The sequence below is a fragment of the Acipenser ruthenus genome, chromosome 49 (genome assembly GCF_902713425.1).
Source record: "Acipenser ruthenus chromosome 49, fAciRut3.2 maternal haplotype, whole genome shotgun sequence".
NCBI classification, from domain to species: domain Eukaryota; kingdom Metazoa; phylum Chordata; class Actinopteri; order Acipenseriformes; family Acipenseridae; genus Acipenser; species Acipenser ruthenus.
This window is the reverse complement of record NC_081237.1, coordinates 1,189,023-1,203,181: the sequence shown is the minus strand read 5'-3', so window position 1 is coordinate 1,203,181 and position 14,159 is coordinate 1,189,023. Positions and strand designations below refer to the sequence as shown.

General features: G+C 40.7%; 1 protein-coding gene across 1 annotated transcript in view; it reads left to right on the top strand.

Moving 5' to 3' along the window:
• Positions 1–14,159, top strand: part of LOC131721859 (fer-1-like protein 6) — a 205,746-nt gene that overhangs the window by 36,842 nt on the left and 154,745 nt on the right. Inside the window, exons 11-15 of the mRNA XM_059014974.1 lie at positions 249–598; positions 1,208–1,316; positions 1,658–1,853; positions 2,028–2,148; positions 10,383–10,483. Of these exons, the coding sequence (XP_058870957.1) occupies positions 249–598; positions 1,208–1,316; positions 1,658–1,853; positions 2,028–2,148; positions 10,383–10,483 (877 nt within the window). The remainder of the gene's footprint in view (positions 1–248; positions 599–1,207; positions 1,317–1,657; positions 1,854–2,027; positions 2,149–10,382; positions 10,484–14,159) is intronic.

Sequence of the window (14,159 nt, the reverse complement as noted above, 5' to 3'; positions counted from 1 at the left end):
AGATTATTGGTTTTAAGGATAAACATTTTCTAGTCAAATCTGAGTACAACCTGATCAAATTACAGAGGACATTCAAGGATGAACATACAGTATGCTGACTGCAGGCTATTCCGATACCCTCAGCAGAAGCAGCCACCTCATTCGCTGGATTGGATTTCTTTTTTTCTTATTTTGTTTTCAGTAAAATACAGTGCATTAAAACTATTTTAGTATTCTCAGACTCATACAGTATGTTTTTATAATTGTAGGATTCTTGCCCACCTTTGGCCCAGCATGGATCAATCTTTATGGTTCAGCCCGTAACTTCAGCCTAATGGATGACAATCAAACACTCAATGAAGGTGTTGGCGAGGGCGTTTCCTTCAGGGGTCGTATCCTGGTGGAATTAGCTGTGGAGATCCTTTCCGGAGCAGCAGCCGACTCAAAATTAACTAAAATAGCAAAAGATTTGAAACTTTCACCTAAGGACTCAAAAGATCCCAAAGGTTTGGGAAAAGAGCAGAAGGTACCTGCAGCAGGGGAGGAGGCAAAGTCAGCAGCAAGTGAAAGGATAGTCGCCAACAGGACTGAAGTTATTGCTATTGAATCCCCTCCTCAGGTTTGTTTGAAAATGTGTTATCATAAGTTTAGGGAATGTGGTAAAGAAATACTATACTTAATTGATGAATGGTGTGGCAGGATTGACCAAGTGGAACGGTCAGACAGGCAACAAGCAAACAGCTTTTGCACACTTTATTATAGAAGTATAAACCAAAATATACTAATTAAACAAAATACTGACAGCAAACGTCAGGCTTTCCAAGGTAAGGTGCAGCTTTCCCTAGTATAGCTATACACATGTACCCAATACAGTTTACAGGGCCCTTGTGTACATGGCTGGAATAGAGGGAGCCAGGGACCAATTTACGTTCAGGGATAAAGAAGTGTGGCCCTATCCCTGCCTACCTGCCACAAAATCAAAGAGTAAATCAATAATAGTGTAATAGGGGACACCTTATCTTGTCACAGATGGCCTGAGCTCTAATTGGTCCAGCAATATTTCCTCAGAATGTCTCCATTCAACATATTGCGTGTTGAAATATTATCTCTGTTTTGCTTTTCTTCTATCTGAAAGTTCCACCGGTGTGGTAGTGACCTGCAATGGAGCTTCCTGATTGGTACAAGTTGTGAGGTTTCTAATCGTTTATAACACCATACAATTCCATAGATCACAGAAGACAGCATGGAGAGTTTTCTTCTGTTTGGCGTGGTTTTTGACGCAACAATGATTGACAGGAAGATAGGAGATAAGTCCATCAGCTTTGAGTTTACCATAGGTAATAAATTACTACTAAACTTCCTTTTGCATCTCAAAAATCACTGCTAAAGTCTTTTGCTGGTACATGTACTGAACTATTTATACATTTACATGTGTTGATAGTTTTTTTTAGTTTGGTTTGAATAAAAGCTACATTATGGAAGATGGACGTACTGAAAACCATGTGCTTTCAGCTCATTCTTCAGATACTTGGTCATAATGATGTTACAACAAAATCTATCTTGGAATAATATTTGAATTGTATTGTATTTCTAATGTTGTTCTTAAGAACAGTCCATTGACTGATTCATTTAGGTTTTGAATGTAATGCCAGTTTTACATTCATTATTAATTTTCCAGGGAACTATGGGAACATCATCGATGGAGTTTCTCCTGTAAATACAAGTAAAAAGAAAGCTTCTGAATCTCACCACCCAGAAAGCTCACCCCTTCTACATGCTGGGGAGGCTGCTGGGGAGGCTGCTGGGGACCAGGATCCCGTGTCATGCAAATCCAGCACCAAATCAGAGAAGCCAATGATAATGGATGGCAACAGGTTTCAAATATGATTTCCTTGTGGTCACTTAGACTAACCACATAATACAATTTTACTGCTAATATGAAACACAATTAGATGCATATGCACTTTAAAAAATGCTATTGATTATTTAGATCTAGCCTTAACTGGTTTTGTAAAGCTAAATTACTGATTTGTTTTATTTTTCCACAGAAATTGCTGCTTTTTGCCATTTCTTAACAGAAAGCCCTGTATACACGTTGTGAGCTACTGGGAAGGTCAAATATTCAGACTTTACTACTCAAACGTCTTGGAGAGAATAGCAATTGCATTTGTAAGTGTTTCTGTTTTATTTATTTTATGTGTTTCCTTACAGAACAGGTTTGTGTAAATTCTGTGTGATTTTCTCTTATCAAATAAACATTTTTCTTTGTGTATACATCTAAACTATTTTTTTCAAGAGAGGTCTGCCTCCTGTAGGCTGATGTTAGTTTCCATTATTCATGTTTAATATTGTAAATTGCTATTGTTCTTGATAGTGTTGATAAAAACATCTTTATTTTGAGAGAATGTGATCAAAGTCAGTGGTTCCCTTTGTTTTTTTACTGATTGGAAGTAATAAGTGATTTGCTTCTTGATCCAGCTTGCTACAGTACATTCCTGCAGTATTTTGGACACAGCAATAATAATGGTCACCTTTGGCCCAATCCATGGCCTTGTATGTTGCCTCTAATGTTTGACTATAAATGTATCTCGCTGTAAGAATATATTAGAATGCCATTTTATTCAGTTTAGACTTTTGTACAGACTGTCAATGTGTTGTTGTGGCTTTGCCTAAAACTGAAGAGAAGCTTTTCTTGTGTTGCAGAGGATTAATCTGTCTCGTGACAGACAACATTTTTGGTGGGCATTTTATTTTTTTCTACCCTGCAGTGGAGCTGTATAGTCACTCACAAAAAATGACACATATCCACTTTATGTCTTGTGCTTATCTAAATACATGAAGAGCGTGAACAGTTGTGGCATTTCACTGACTACAAACCTGAAATCCCCAAATAAAACAGTTTAGTTGCTACCTATACAGGACGGAACTTTGTGTGGAAATCTCTGTGTCCGATTATTGTACCAGGAGTGGGGTGCCTGTGCCTTTTAATGATGTCAGAATAGGTGCTAAAGGTGTAGGAAGAAGGAGAAAAGTACAACAATGAAAGTGTGTCTGAATCAAAACACTTTATTTTGAGTCTCTATAAAAATGCATTCAAATATATAAGCAGCAAGTGTAACACTGAGCATGGATATTACCCCAGATTCTAATGGGAGCACAGGTGACGGGCATCTGTCCTTCAGCAGGAGGGAGCTTTGGAAAAGATCAGCTAGCTATGTGCTTTCTCCTCCAAGTCTGTGTCTCGGTCTTGGTCGCTAACTCACCCTTTTTTTATCTCCCTTACTTTCTGTCTTAGTTGTGTCATCCTCAAGCAGCTGCTCAGTTGGGACGAAGCCACAGGGGGCAGCGAGTTGCGCTGACCTTTCAATTATTCCTCTTGATTCACATTCCCACAAATATCCAATGTACCCTTCACTATCTCCAAAACAGACCTGGAATATGTTTTGACTTATCTTGACTTGGCAGACAGTCAGTAACTCCTTTATTTTATACAAGGAACAGATGCTACCTCTCTTGAAAGCTCAGTATACAAAGTTCAGTTCTCAGCAAGAAAGAGTTAGGCAATTAACACGATTATTATAAATACTGTAAATACAAAAATGGTTAAAAGTACTAGATGTTACACTCTGGTATTGCCACAGCTACCCAGTTGTTTCATCTCTCATATCACATACAAAACTGTGTCATTATTAAAGAGGACGAGAGTTGGAGTATAAACTGAACAAGCCTGCATTTATTAAGTAACATGAACATTAACCCCCGAAGTAACACCCTTAATCCCCTAGATGGTGGTGTTGTAACATAACACTCAGTAATCCTATGTTAACTTAAAACATCCTAACACCCCTCTTCCTCTGGTTTGTTATTTAATGTTCTATTTATTTATTCATTTGTTTTTCTCTTTTTCTAGTTCAATCTCTTTTTCTTTCTTTTTTCTTCTCATATGTTCAGTCTCTTTGGTGGCTCTGAAAGTCTACCACTTCTGGTTCTCACAGCAGACTCAGCATTTGTTGACCTGGTATCCTCAGATGTAGGTGGTGCAGCTTGTTCAGGTGAGATTTCTGTGACGTTCTCAGCAGCCTGCTCCTGTCTCATTGGGCAAGCCGCTGTGACCACCAGCTGGCGTCGATTTCTCCAGACCATTCCCTTGTGTGTTTCAACTACATAGGAACGTGGGGTGTCTGCTTGCTCCATGACAGTCCCTTTGGATAGAAGTTGCTTTATCAAGACATGGTCTCCAATAGATCATTCTGCAAACTCTTTTACTCCATGTCGATGATTAAAGTGACTGTCGATTCTTGATTTTTTCATCTTTGTCTCTGAAATCTTTAAGGTTTGGCCACTGTGGTTCCAAGTGGGCTGTAGACACTGGTAGTGCATGTCTTATTTTTCTGCCCATAAGAAGCTCTACTGGGCTACAGCCCTGTTCCAGGCATATTGACCTATATGTTAACAGGGCTAAATTGCTTTCCCATTGCTTTGAGTGTATCTTGGGCTGCTTGTTGTATGCCTAAAGCCATACTCCCTAGCAAACAAAGAGAACGTTTCAGCTGAGTACTGGGGTCCATTATTTGACATGACTTCCTCTGGAATTCTGCGTGACGCAAAAATGGATTTGAGATGTTGTATCATGTCGGGAGAGGTTGTATGGGTCAGTTTTGTATTTTCCACATGTCGTGAATAGTAGTCCTCTACTAAGAGATAGGTGTGGCTCTTCCATTCAAACAGGTCTGTGGCGACTTTTTGCCATGGCCTTTTGGGAAGTTGTGAGGCAATCATTGGCTCTGGAGTCTTTTATCTGCCAACCAGAGGTCACAAATGGAGATTAGATAAAGGGGCATTCAGAACAGAAAATAGGAGGCACTTTTTTACACAGAGAATTGTGAGGGTCTGGAACCAACTCCCCAGTAATGTTGTTGAAGCTGACACCCTGGGATCATTCAAGAAGCTGCTTGATGAGATTCTGGGATCAATGAGCTACTAACAACCAAACAAGCAAGATGGGCTGAATGGCCTCCTCTCGTTTGTAAACTTTTTTATGTTCTTATGTTCTTAACTAACACCTGGCCACCAAACAGACTGCTTTGCATACTCTCTGCACTCGGTAATTCCCTGGTGACCTTTGTGGATCTTATCCAGTATTTCCTGCCTAGGAGAGTGTGGAATTACGATTTGGCTGCCCTTCATAACAGCTCTTTATTTACAGTTCGCCTCTCTCTGCCCAATAGGGAGCAGGTGTTTTATGTTTTTCAGACCATCCATTTGTGCAGTAATCAGGAACCTGTTGGCAAACTACATCTTTAGCTCATTTTGATTTGCTCCAAGCAGTCTGTGCTGGCCGGAAGGGCTCCCATTAACATATCAGCATAGATATTGATTTCTTCCCACTGTGTATTCTGTTCTGGGGATAGTGACTGTCTCAGGGGTGTCCGTGACAAAGTATCTGCAGTGATGAAGTCTTTACCAGGCATGTGCGCAATCGTATACATGAACCTGAACATTCTTGCGTGAAATCTCTGGATCCTGGTGGGAGCTCATCAAGATTCTTTGATCCTAACACCACAATTAAGGCTTGTGGTCTGTTTGTATGTGAAACTCCATCCCCACTAAGTATTTGCTTAGTGTCTTACAGCCCAGGTCACTGCTAGGGCTTCCATTTCTACTTCTACCACGGTCTCTGGGACAGGACTTCTTGGTGGTGATGTCCCCAGACCAGGACGTTGTCACACACACACAGGTACTGCGGGTTGAAGCAGTGGAGCGTGTATTTATTCAACAAAAAATAAAATAATAACGACATACAAAAACACAGCTCACAGAGCCCAAATAAAAAGTTCAAACAAAACAAGTCTCGAACACAAACATCCAGTCACCAAAACAAGTACAGTGCTGGTCCTTCCAGCACACGTAGCAGTTGTACTTTTCTCTTTAAATCTTTTCTCCTCTGCTCTCTCTCTCTCTCTCTTGTTCTCTCGTTACTCCTCTTTGAACACCCACCACCAACACAGACAACAAAGACAAGCTTATATACCTGTGGTCCTAACAATAATTACGCACACTGAAACAATAATTACCTTACACAATCTCCTCAAATGCACCCAGGTGTTTCCCATTCAGCGCGAGAGGCTTCTGGGATCTGTAGTTTTTAGGCCTTTGGACATGACACCCCTCCTGTGGACTACAAAATCCCAACACACACAGTGAATGTAAAGGCAAGGCTCTCACCCTGCCACATTTCTACACGCAGAGCTCCGCCCTACCACCATTCTACACACAGGGCTCCTCTGCCCTGCTACAGCCTCCAATATCCATATGGCTGTTTTTGTATTAAAACAGCTCCAAGCCCATATGACGATGCGTCAGCTGTGCTGTTGTTTCTCTTTTGGGGTCATATTGTGCGAGGACAGTTTGTGAGCGCAGGTCTTTTTCGATCTCCTCAAACGCTTGCTGTTGAAAGTGGTTCCAAGTCCAGGTATTATTTTTGCTTAGTAAATTTCTCAGTGATTTTGCCTTCCAGCCAGGTGAGGCACAAATTTGTCAAGATACATCGCAAGTCTCCTATATTGCTGGGTTGTGGCATCTCTTGGATAACATGCACATAAATATATTCTGTGGCCCACAAACAGAAGAGTCTCTTTGGCAAACTCACATTTTTCATTGAGAGTGAGACCGGCCCCCTGCAGCCTCTGAAGTGCATTGTTTTTATCGACTCCTCCTATGAGTCAGGATGTCATCAGCATGGCAGAGTACTCCCTCCAGGCCCTCTAATATTTGAGAAATACGTTTCTGGAAGTGCTCAGGAGCTGAAGATATACAGAGGGAAGTCTCTTAAAATAAAATCTACAAAGTTGTCAGTAACGCAGTTTCTTTAGCAGGTTTTATCTGCCAAAACCCTGACTTCCAACTTTGGAACAACTTTTGCTCCTGACAGCTGAGCAATGGTCTGGTCCACTGATGGAAGAAGTCTTTCTCTGCGTACATTCTCATTCAGGCGTGCGAGATCCACACAGATGCAGATCTTCCCACTAGGTTTGGGAACTACCACCATTCCTGCGCACCATTTGGTAGGTTTATCAACGTGAGCTATAACTCCCATTGCCTCCATTCTTTTTACTTTCTGTCTCAACGGCAAAGGAACTCTTCTTGGTGTGGTAAGTGCAAATGGTTCCAAATCAGGTTTGAGTTCTATTTTGTATTCCTTTTGCAGCGTTCCCAAACCAACGAATATTTGTGGGAATTTCTTCTTCTAGAGTTCCCTTCTGTGGCTTCAATTCTTTTTGTGAGGCCTAGTGCTTCTATGGCTGGCAGTCCCAACAGAAGTCTAGTCAGTCCTTTTATAATATTTTTTGCTGCACTGAAGTTTTTCCCTTGGTCAATGTGCCGGTGAATTACACATCACATCACAACACATTAAGCTGGTTATTTCCAGGTCCATATAGCTTCCTATGGTTCCTTTTACACCAGCGCCAGTGTCAATCTTAAACTCTAATTCTGTGCCATTTAAGATAAGTTCAGCTGTCCAGGTTGCGCTCTGAGTTTTGTCATTTATCAGTCCAGGGAATGTAAACTCCTCATCTTCTAATGGCATTTCCTCTTGGATTGTGCTGATACTTTTGACTGATTTGCAAACTGCTGCAGACTGTCCCATTTTTAAGCATATTTCAACATTCTGCCTCCTTGGCAGGACATTGTTGTCTGCTATGTATATTTCAACATTCTGCCTCCCTGGCAGGACATTGTTGTCTGCTATGTATATTTCAACATTCTGCCTCCCTGGCAGGACATTGTTGTCTGCTATGTATCGGAAATCTCCCACATCTACCGCACATTTGCTGTTTTTCTTTTATTGTCGTTGTAAACTTGTTTGTTTTGTTTTGGCTTGCTGTTGAAAGCCTGCATTTTTCTATGTGCAGTGACAGCATCTACATTAGGGTTAGTTTCTTCCCCTTGAACATTGCATCTGAGCTCAACTTGTTGTTTTTTTACTATTTTGTTTTGTCTAGCTTGGTTACCTGCTTTAGCCAGGGTGAGATCGGGGTCCAGCTGCAATCTTTCGGACAATTTAACATCAGACAGACCCACTACCAGCCTGTCTGGTATTAACATCAGACAGACCCACTACCAGCCTGGCTGGTATTAACATCAGACAGACCCACTACCAGTCTGTCTGGTATTAACATCAGACAGACCCACTACCAGCCTGTCTGGTATTAACATCAGACAGACCCACTACCAGTCTGTCTGGTATTAACATCAGACAGACCCACTACCTGCCTGTCTGGTATTAACATCAGACAGACCCACTACCTGCCTGTCTGGTATTAACATCAGACAGACCCACTACCAGTCTGTCTGGTATTAACATCAGACAGACCCACTACCAGCCTGTCTGGTATTAACATCAGACAGACCCACTACCAGTCTGTCTGGTATTAACATCAGACAGACCCACTACCTGCCTGTCTGGTATTAACATCAGACAGACCCACTACCTGCCTGTCTGGTATTAACATCAGACAGACCCACTACCAGCCTGTCTGGTATTAACATCAGACAGACCCACTACCTGCCTGTCTGGTATTAACATCAGACAGACCCACTACCAGCCTGTCTGGTATTAACATCAGACAGACCCACTACCAGCCTGTCTGGTATTAACATCAGACAGACCCACTACCAGCCTGTCTGGTATTAACATCAGACAGACCCACTACCAGTCTGTCTGGTATTAACATCAGACAGACCCACTACCTGCCTGTCTGGTATTAACATCAGACAGACCCACTACCAGCCTGTCTGGTATTAACATCAGACAGACCCACTACCAGTCTGTCTGGTATTAACATCAGACAGACCCACTACCTGCCTGTCTGGTATTAACATCAGACAGACCCACTACCAGCCTGGCTGGTATTAACATCAGACAGACCCACTACCAGCCTGTCTGGTATTAACATCAGACAGACCCACTACCAGCCTGTCTGGTATTAACATCAGACAGACCCACTACCAGCCTGTCTGGTATTAACATCAGACAGACCCACTACCAGCCTGTCTGGTATTAACATGAGATAGACCCACTACCAGCCTATCTCGTATTAACTCCTCATAAAGATTTGCATATTCACAGTGGTCAGCTAAACCATGCAGAGCACTAATGAAGCTATCAACAGTTTCCCTGCTCCTGCAGTCTCTGGTTAAACTTGGCTCTTCCAAAGATTGTGTTGCGCCGTACAACAAAGTGTGTTTCTAACACTTTTTTAACCTTATCATAGTCTATCATATTTCTTATCGTCTTCCGATAAATGTAGTGAGCCCAAGATATTGTCTCTTTCATCTCCCATATCGTAAATTAATGTGTTAAATTGAATATGTGAATCTTTTTCACATAAACCTGAAGCAGAACTAAATCGCTCAAATCGGTGACGCCATTTCGACCATTCTTCAGTTTTACTGGAAGGAAATTTTTCCGGTGGCGCGATCTGAAAAACGCACCATCTTAGTCCTGAAAGGCTGTGTGTTAACTTAATATGAAAGTCTCTTTTCAGGACTCACCCAGCGGTCTCTTCTTCTCTCTCAATCCCCTTTAGTTTATTTTCTGAGCTGGAATCGTTGTTTTTTTTTTGTTCTTTTCTGCTCACTTCTATCACCATGTGTAAGAGAGTTGTAGAGTTGGAGTATAAACTGAACAACCTGCATTTATTAAGTAACATGAACATTAACCCCCGAAATACACCCTCAATCCCCTAGATGGCGATGTTGTAACATAACACTCACTAAGCCTCTGTTAAAACACTACAAAAACAGCATTTGAATATCTGTGGGTGTAAATGACAGACGTCATGAAATGTGACATACCTGTGGGGAATTAAATGAACTACTAATGCAACTTTGTACAAAGACAAAGTTAGAACAAAGGGATTTGACGCCATATGAAGTTGTGAGATCTGCAAAAGGGGCCACGTTATTACAAAAAAGGTCTGTCCTGTAATGTAAAAGTGGCACACAATGCACAATTGGGGCAAACTTAGCCCCCACTTTTTATTCATGTTGCTACCAGTTCCTATTGCAATAAAAATGGGGTGCTAACTTAGCCACTAGAGAACAAGCGCTTTGAGATATTGGATTTTTATCTAGCACTTGATTCTCTTGGTTCATGGATAGCGTTCCTCTCATTGCAATGTACAGTTTAATGTCCTAGACTGTTTTTAAAATTCCATTACATGTGTTTTTCAGCATCTGGGCATATCAATGATACATGTTTTGAGATATTGGATACTATTTACAAAATGCTAAGAATATTAAGTTGTTCTTTTTGTATACCATTTTGTTTAATTAAATCAAGTTTTCAAAGCAATGCTTAACCTTGCTCACCAATCATTGCATTTGTGATTATATTGTAGAGTGAAGGCTTAGAAGAAGTGAAAGAACTGGACAGACTATCAGATACCACAGCAGATGAACGGATGCAGAGTGTTTTTGAAGAACTTGTCAACAGTAGTGGGTAAAACATTTTTTACAGAATCTCTAACCTATTATACTTTCTTTTTAATTCATGTTAGACACCATAGAAAGGCAATGCTGGTGCAACAACCCATTCATTACATAACACATTTCACTGGGTACTGGTAATGCCAAAGTTACTATGACTACTAGAACATAAGAAAGTTTACAAACAAGAAGAGGCCATTCGGCCCATCTTGCTCATTTTGGTTGTTAGTAGCTTATTGATCCCAGAATCTCATCAAGCAGCTTCTTGAAGGTTCCCAGGCTGTCAGCTTCAACATCATTACTGGGGAGTTGGTTCCAGACACTCACAATTCTCTGTGTAAAAAAGTGCCTCCTATTTTCTATTTCTTTTTTCAGGTTGAAAAAGTCCCCTGGGTCGACGTTGTCAATACCTTTTAGAATTTTGAATGCTTGAATCAGATCGCCTTGTAGTCTTCTTTATTCAAAACTAAATAGATTCAATTCTTTAAGCCTGTCTGCATATGCCATGCCTTTTAAACCTGATTGTGTTCAGTTCTGGTCGCTCTTCTTTGCACTCTTTCTAGAGCAGCAACATCCTTTTTGTAGCAAGGTGACCAGAACTGAATGCAATATTCTAGATGAGGTCTTACTAATGCATTGTAAAGTTTTAACATTACTTCCCTTGATTTAAATTCAACACTTTTCACTATGTATCCGAGCATCTTGTTGACCTTTTTTATAGTTTTTTTTTTTTAGTAGACGCCTTTATCCAAGGCGACTTACAGAGACTAGTGTGTGTGAACTATGCATCAGCTGCAGAGTCACTTACAACTACGTCTCACCCGAAAGACGGAGCACAAGGAGGTTAAGTGACTTGATCAGGGTCACACAATGAGTCAGTGGCTGAGATGGGATTTGAACCGGGGACCTCCTGGTTACAAGCCCTTTTCTTTAACCACTGGACCACACAGCCTCCTTGTTTCCCCACATTGTCTAAATGAAGACATTTCTGAGTCAACATAAACTCCTAGGTCTTTATCATAGATTCCTTCTTCAATTTCAGTATCTCCCATACACTTACACTTTTCTCTATTAAATGTCATTTGCCATGTGTCTGCCCAGTTCTGAATGCTGTCTAGATCATTTTGAATGATCTTTGCTGCTGCAACGGTGTTTGCCATCCCTGCTATTTTTGTGTCGTCTGCAAATTTAACAAGTTTGCTTACTATACCAGAATCGAAATCATTAATGTAGATTACGAATAGGAGAGGACCTAATACTGATCCCTGTGGTACACCACTAGTTACCTCGCTCCATTTTGCGGTTTCTCCTCTAATCAGTACTTTCTGTTTTCTACATGTTAACCACTCCCTAATCCATGTGCATGCATTTCCTTGAATCCCTACTGTGTTCAGTTTGAGAATTAATCTTTTATGCGGGACTTTGTCAGAAGCTTTCTGGAAATCTAAATAAACCATGTTATATGCTTTGCAATTATCCATTGTCGATGTTGCATCGTCAGAAAAATCAAGCAGGTTAGTTAGACATGATCTCCCTTTCCTAAAACCATGCTGACTGTCTCCCAGGATATTGTTACCATTATAAGTCATTTTCCATTTTGGATCTTATTATAGTTTCCATAAGTTTACATATAATAGAAGTCAGGCTTATTGGTTTGTAGTTACCTGGTTCGGTTTTATCTCCCTTTTTGTGGATTGGTATTACGTTTGCAATTTTCCAGTCTGTCGGTACAACCCCTGTGTCAGGAGACTGTTGCATGATCTTGGTTAGCGGTTTGTAAATAACTTCTTTCATTTCTTTGAGTACTATTGAGAGGATCTCATCCGGCCCAGGGGATTTGTTTATTTTAAGAGCTCCTAGTCCCTTTAAGACTTCTGCCTCTGTTATACTAAAGTTATTTAAAACTGGGTAGGAACAGGTCGACATGTGGGGCATGTTGTCCGTGTCCTCCTTTGTAAAAACCTGTGAAAAATAATAATTTAATATATTTGCTATTTTTTTTCTTCGTCTATGATTTTGCCATTTGTATCTCTTAGACATTTAACCTCCTCTTTGAATGTTCTCTTGCTGTTATAATATTGGAAAAACATTTTGGAATTGGTTTTAGCCCCCTTAGCAATATTGATTTCTATCTCTCTCTTGGCCTTTCTAACTTCCTTTTTGACTTGTGTTTGGAGTTCCAAGTACTCTTTCTGTGTACTTTGTTTTTGGTCCCTTTTAAACGCTCTGAAAAGTGCCTTTTTTTCGCTGAATATTTTTTAAATTGATATATTAAACCATTTTGGCCATTTTGTTTTAGATTTAGATTTGTCTACTTTTGGGATGTAATTGTTTTGCGCCTCTAGTACTACATTTTTTAAAAAACAGCCATCCTTTTCTGTGGATGTTTTCTCTATTTTACTCCAATCTACTTCTGTTAGTCTCTGTTTCATACCTTCATAGTTTGCTTTTCTAAAATTGTAAACCTTAGCTTTAGTCATTACTTTTGGGGTTTTAAAAATCACTTCAAATGAGACCATGTTGTGGTCTGAGTTTGCCAATGGTTCTCTGACCTCTGTTTTAGTTATTCTGTCTTCGCTATTTGAAAAGACAAAATCAAGGCATGCCTCCCCTCTAGTTGGTGCCTTGACAAATTGCGTTAGGAAGCAGTCATTTGTCATTTCCACCATTTCATTTTCGTGCGTCGTGCTCCCCACTGGGTTTTCCAATTTTATATGTGGGAAGTTGAAATGGCTTCTCCTTTGCTACATGCATTTCCAATGTCATTGTATAACAGATTATTTTGCTTGCTGTCTGAATTTGGCGGTCTAGAGCATGCTCCTATTATTATGCCCTTTGAATTTTTGTCCATTATTCTGATCCATATTGATTCTGTGTTGTTTTCTCTGTCCAGATTTAACACCTGGGCTTCAAGACTATTTCTTATGTATAGCGCTACCTTTCTCCGAGTAGATTGGTTCCCTTTTTATTTAAGTGCAGTCCGTACCGCCTATATAGATAGTCCTTGTTGTAAAATGTGGTCCAATTTTCAAGGAAGGTGAAGCCTTCCTGTATGCATCACGATTTCAGCCATGCATTTAGATTATTTATTTCCAGTTGTCCGTATGGTCCTTTGCAAGGTGCCGGCAGTATCCCAGAAAATACCACAGTTTTGTTCTTGTTTTTAATTTCCTTCCTAGCTCTCTGAATTTGTTTAGCAGGGATCTCGGTCTGTCTCTTCCAATGTTGTTTGTATCAATGTGGACGACTACTACCGGGTTGTCTCCTGTTCGTTCTAGGAGCCTGTCCACGTTCTCAGTGATGTGCGTGACAGAGGCTCCCGGAAGGCAGCACACTGTTGTTGTAATGGGGTCCAGACTGCGCACTGAACTTGCTGTGTTTCTCAATATGGAGTCCCCAACAATCATGACCTCCCTTTTTTTTTGCTGCCTGGCCAGCACCATTCATGGGGCCCTGGATGTTGTTCCTTTCGTTCTCTTGATGCTGGTTTTTCATCATCTAAATTCTGAAGTGGGTCAAATTTGTTTGACGTTTTGATTTCTGGTGGTTGTGTTTGACTATGTTTCTTTTTTCAAAGTCTCTGCCTATCTGAACCCAGTTGTTTCGACCCTCTTCTATCTCCCTGGTGGCTTTCTGTCTGTTAGGGGTGCAGACTTCTAAGAATTCCGGTGTGCTAGCTCCTCAAACTC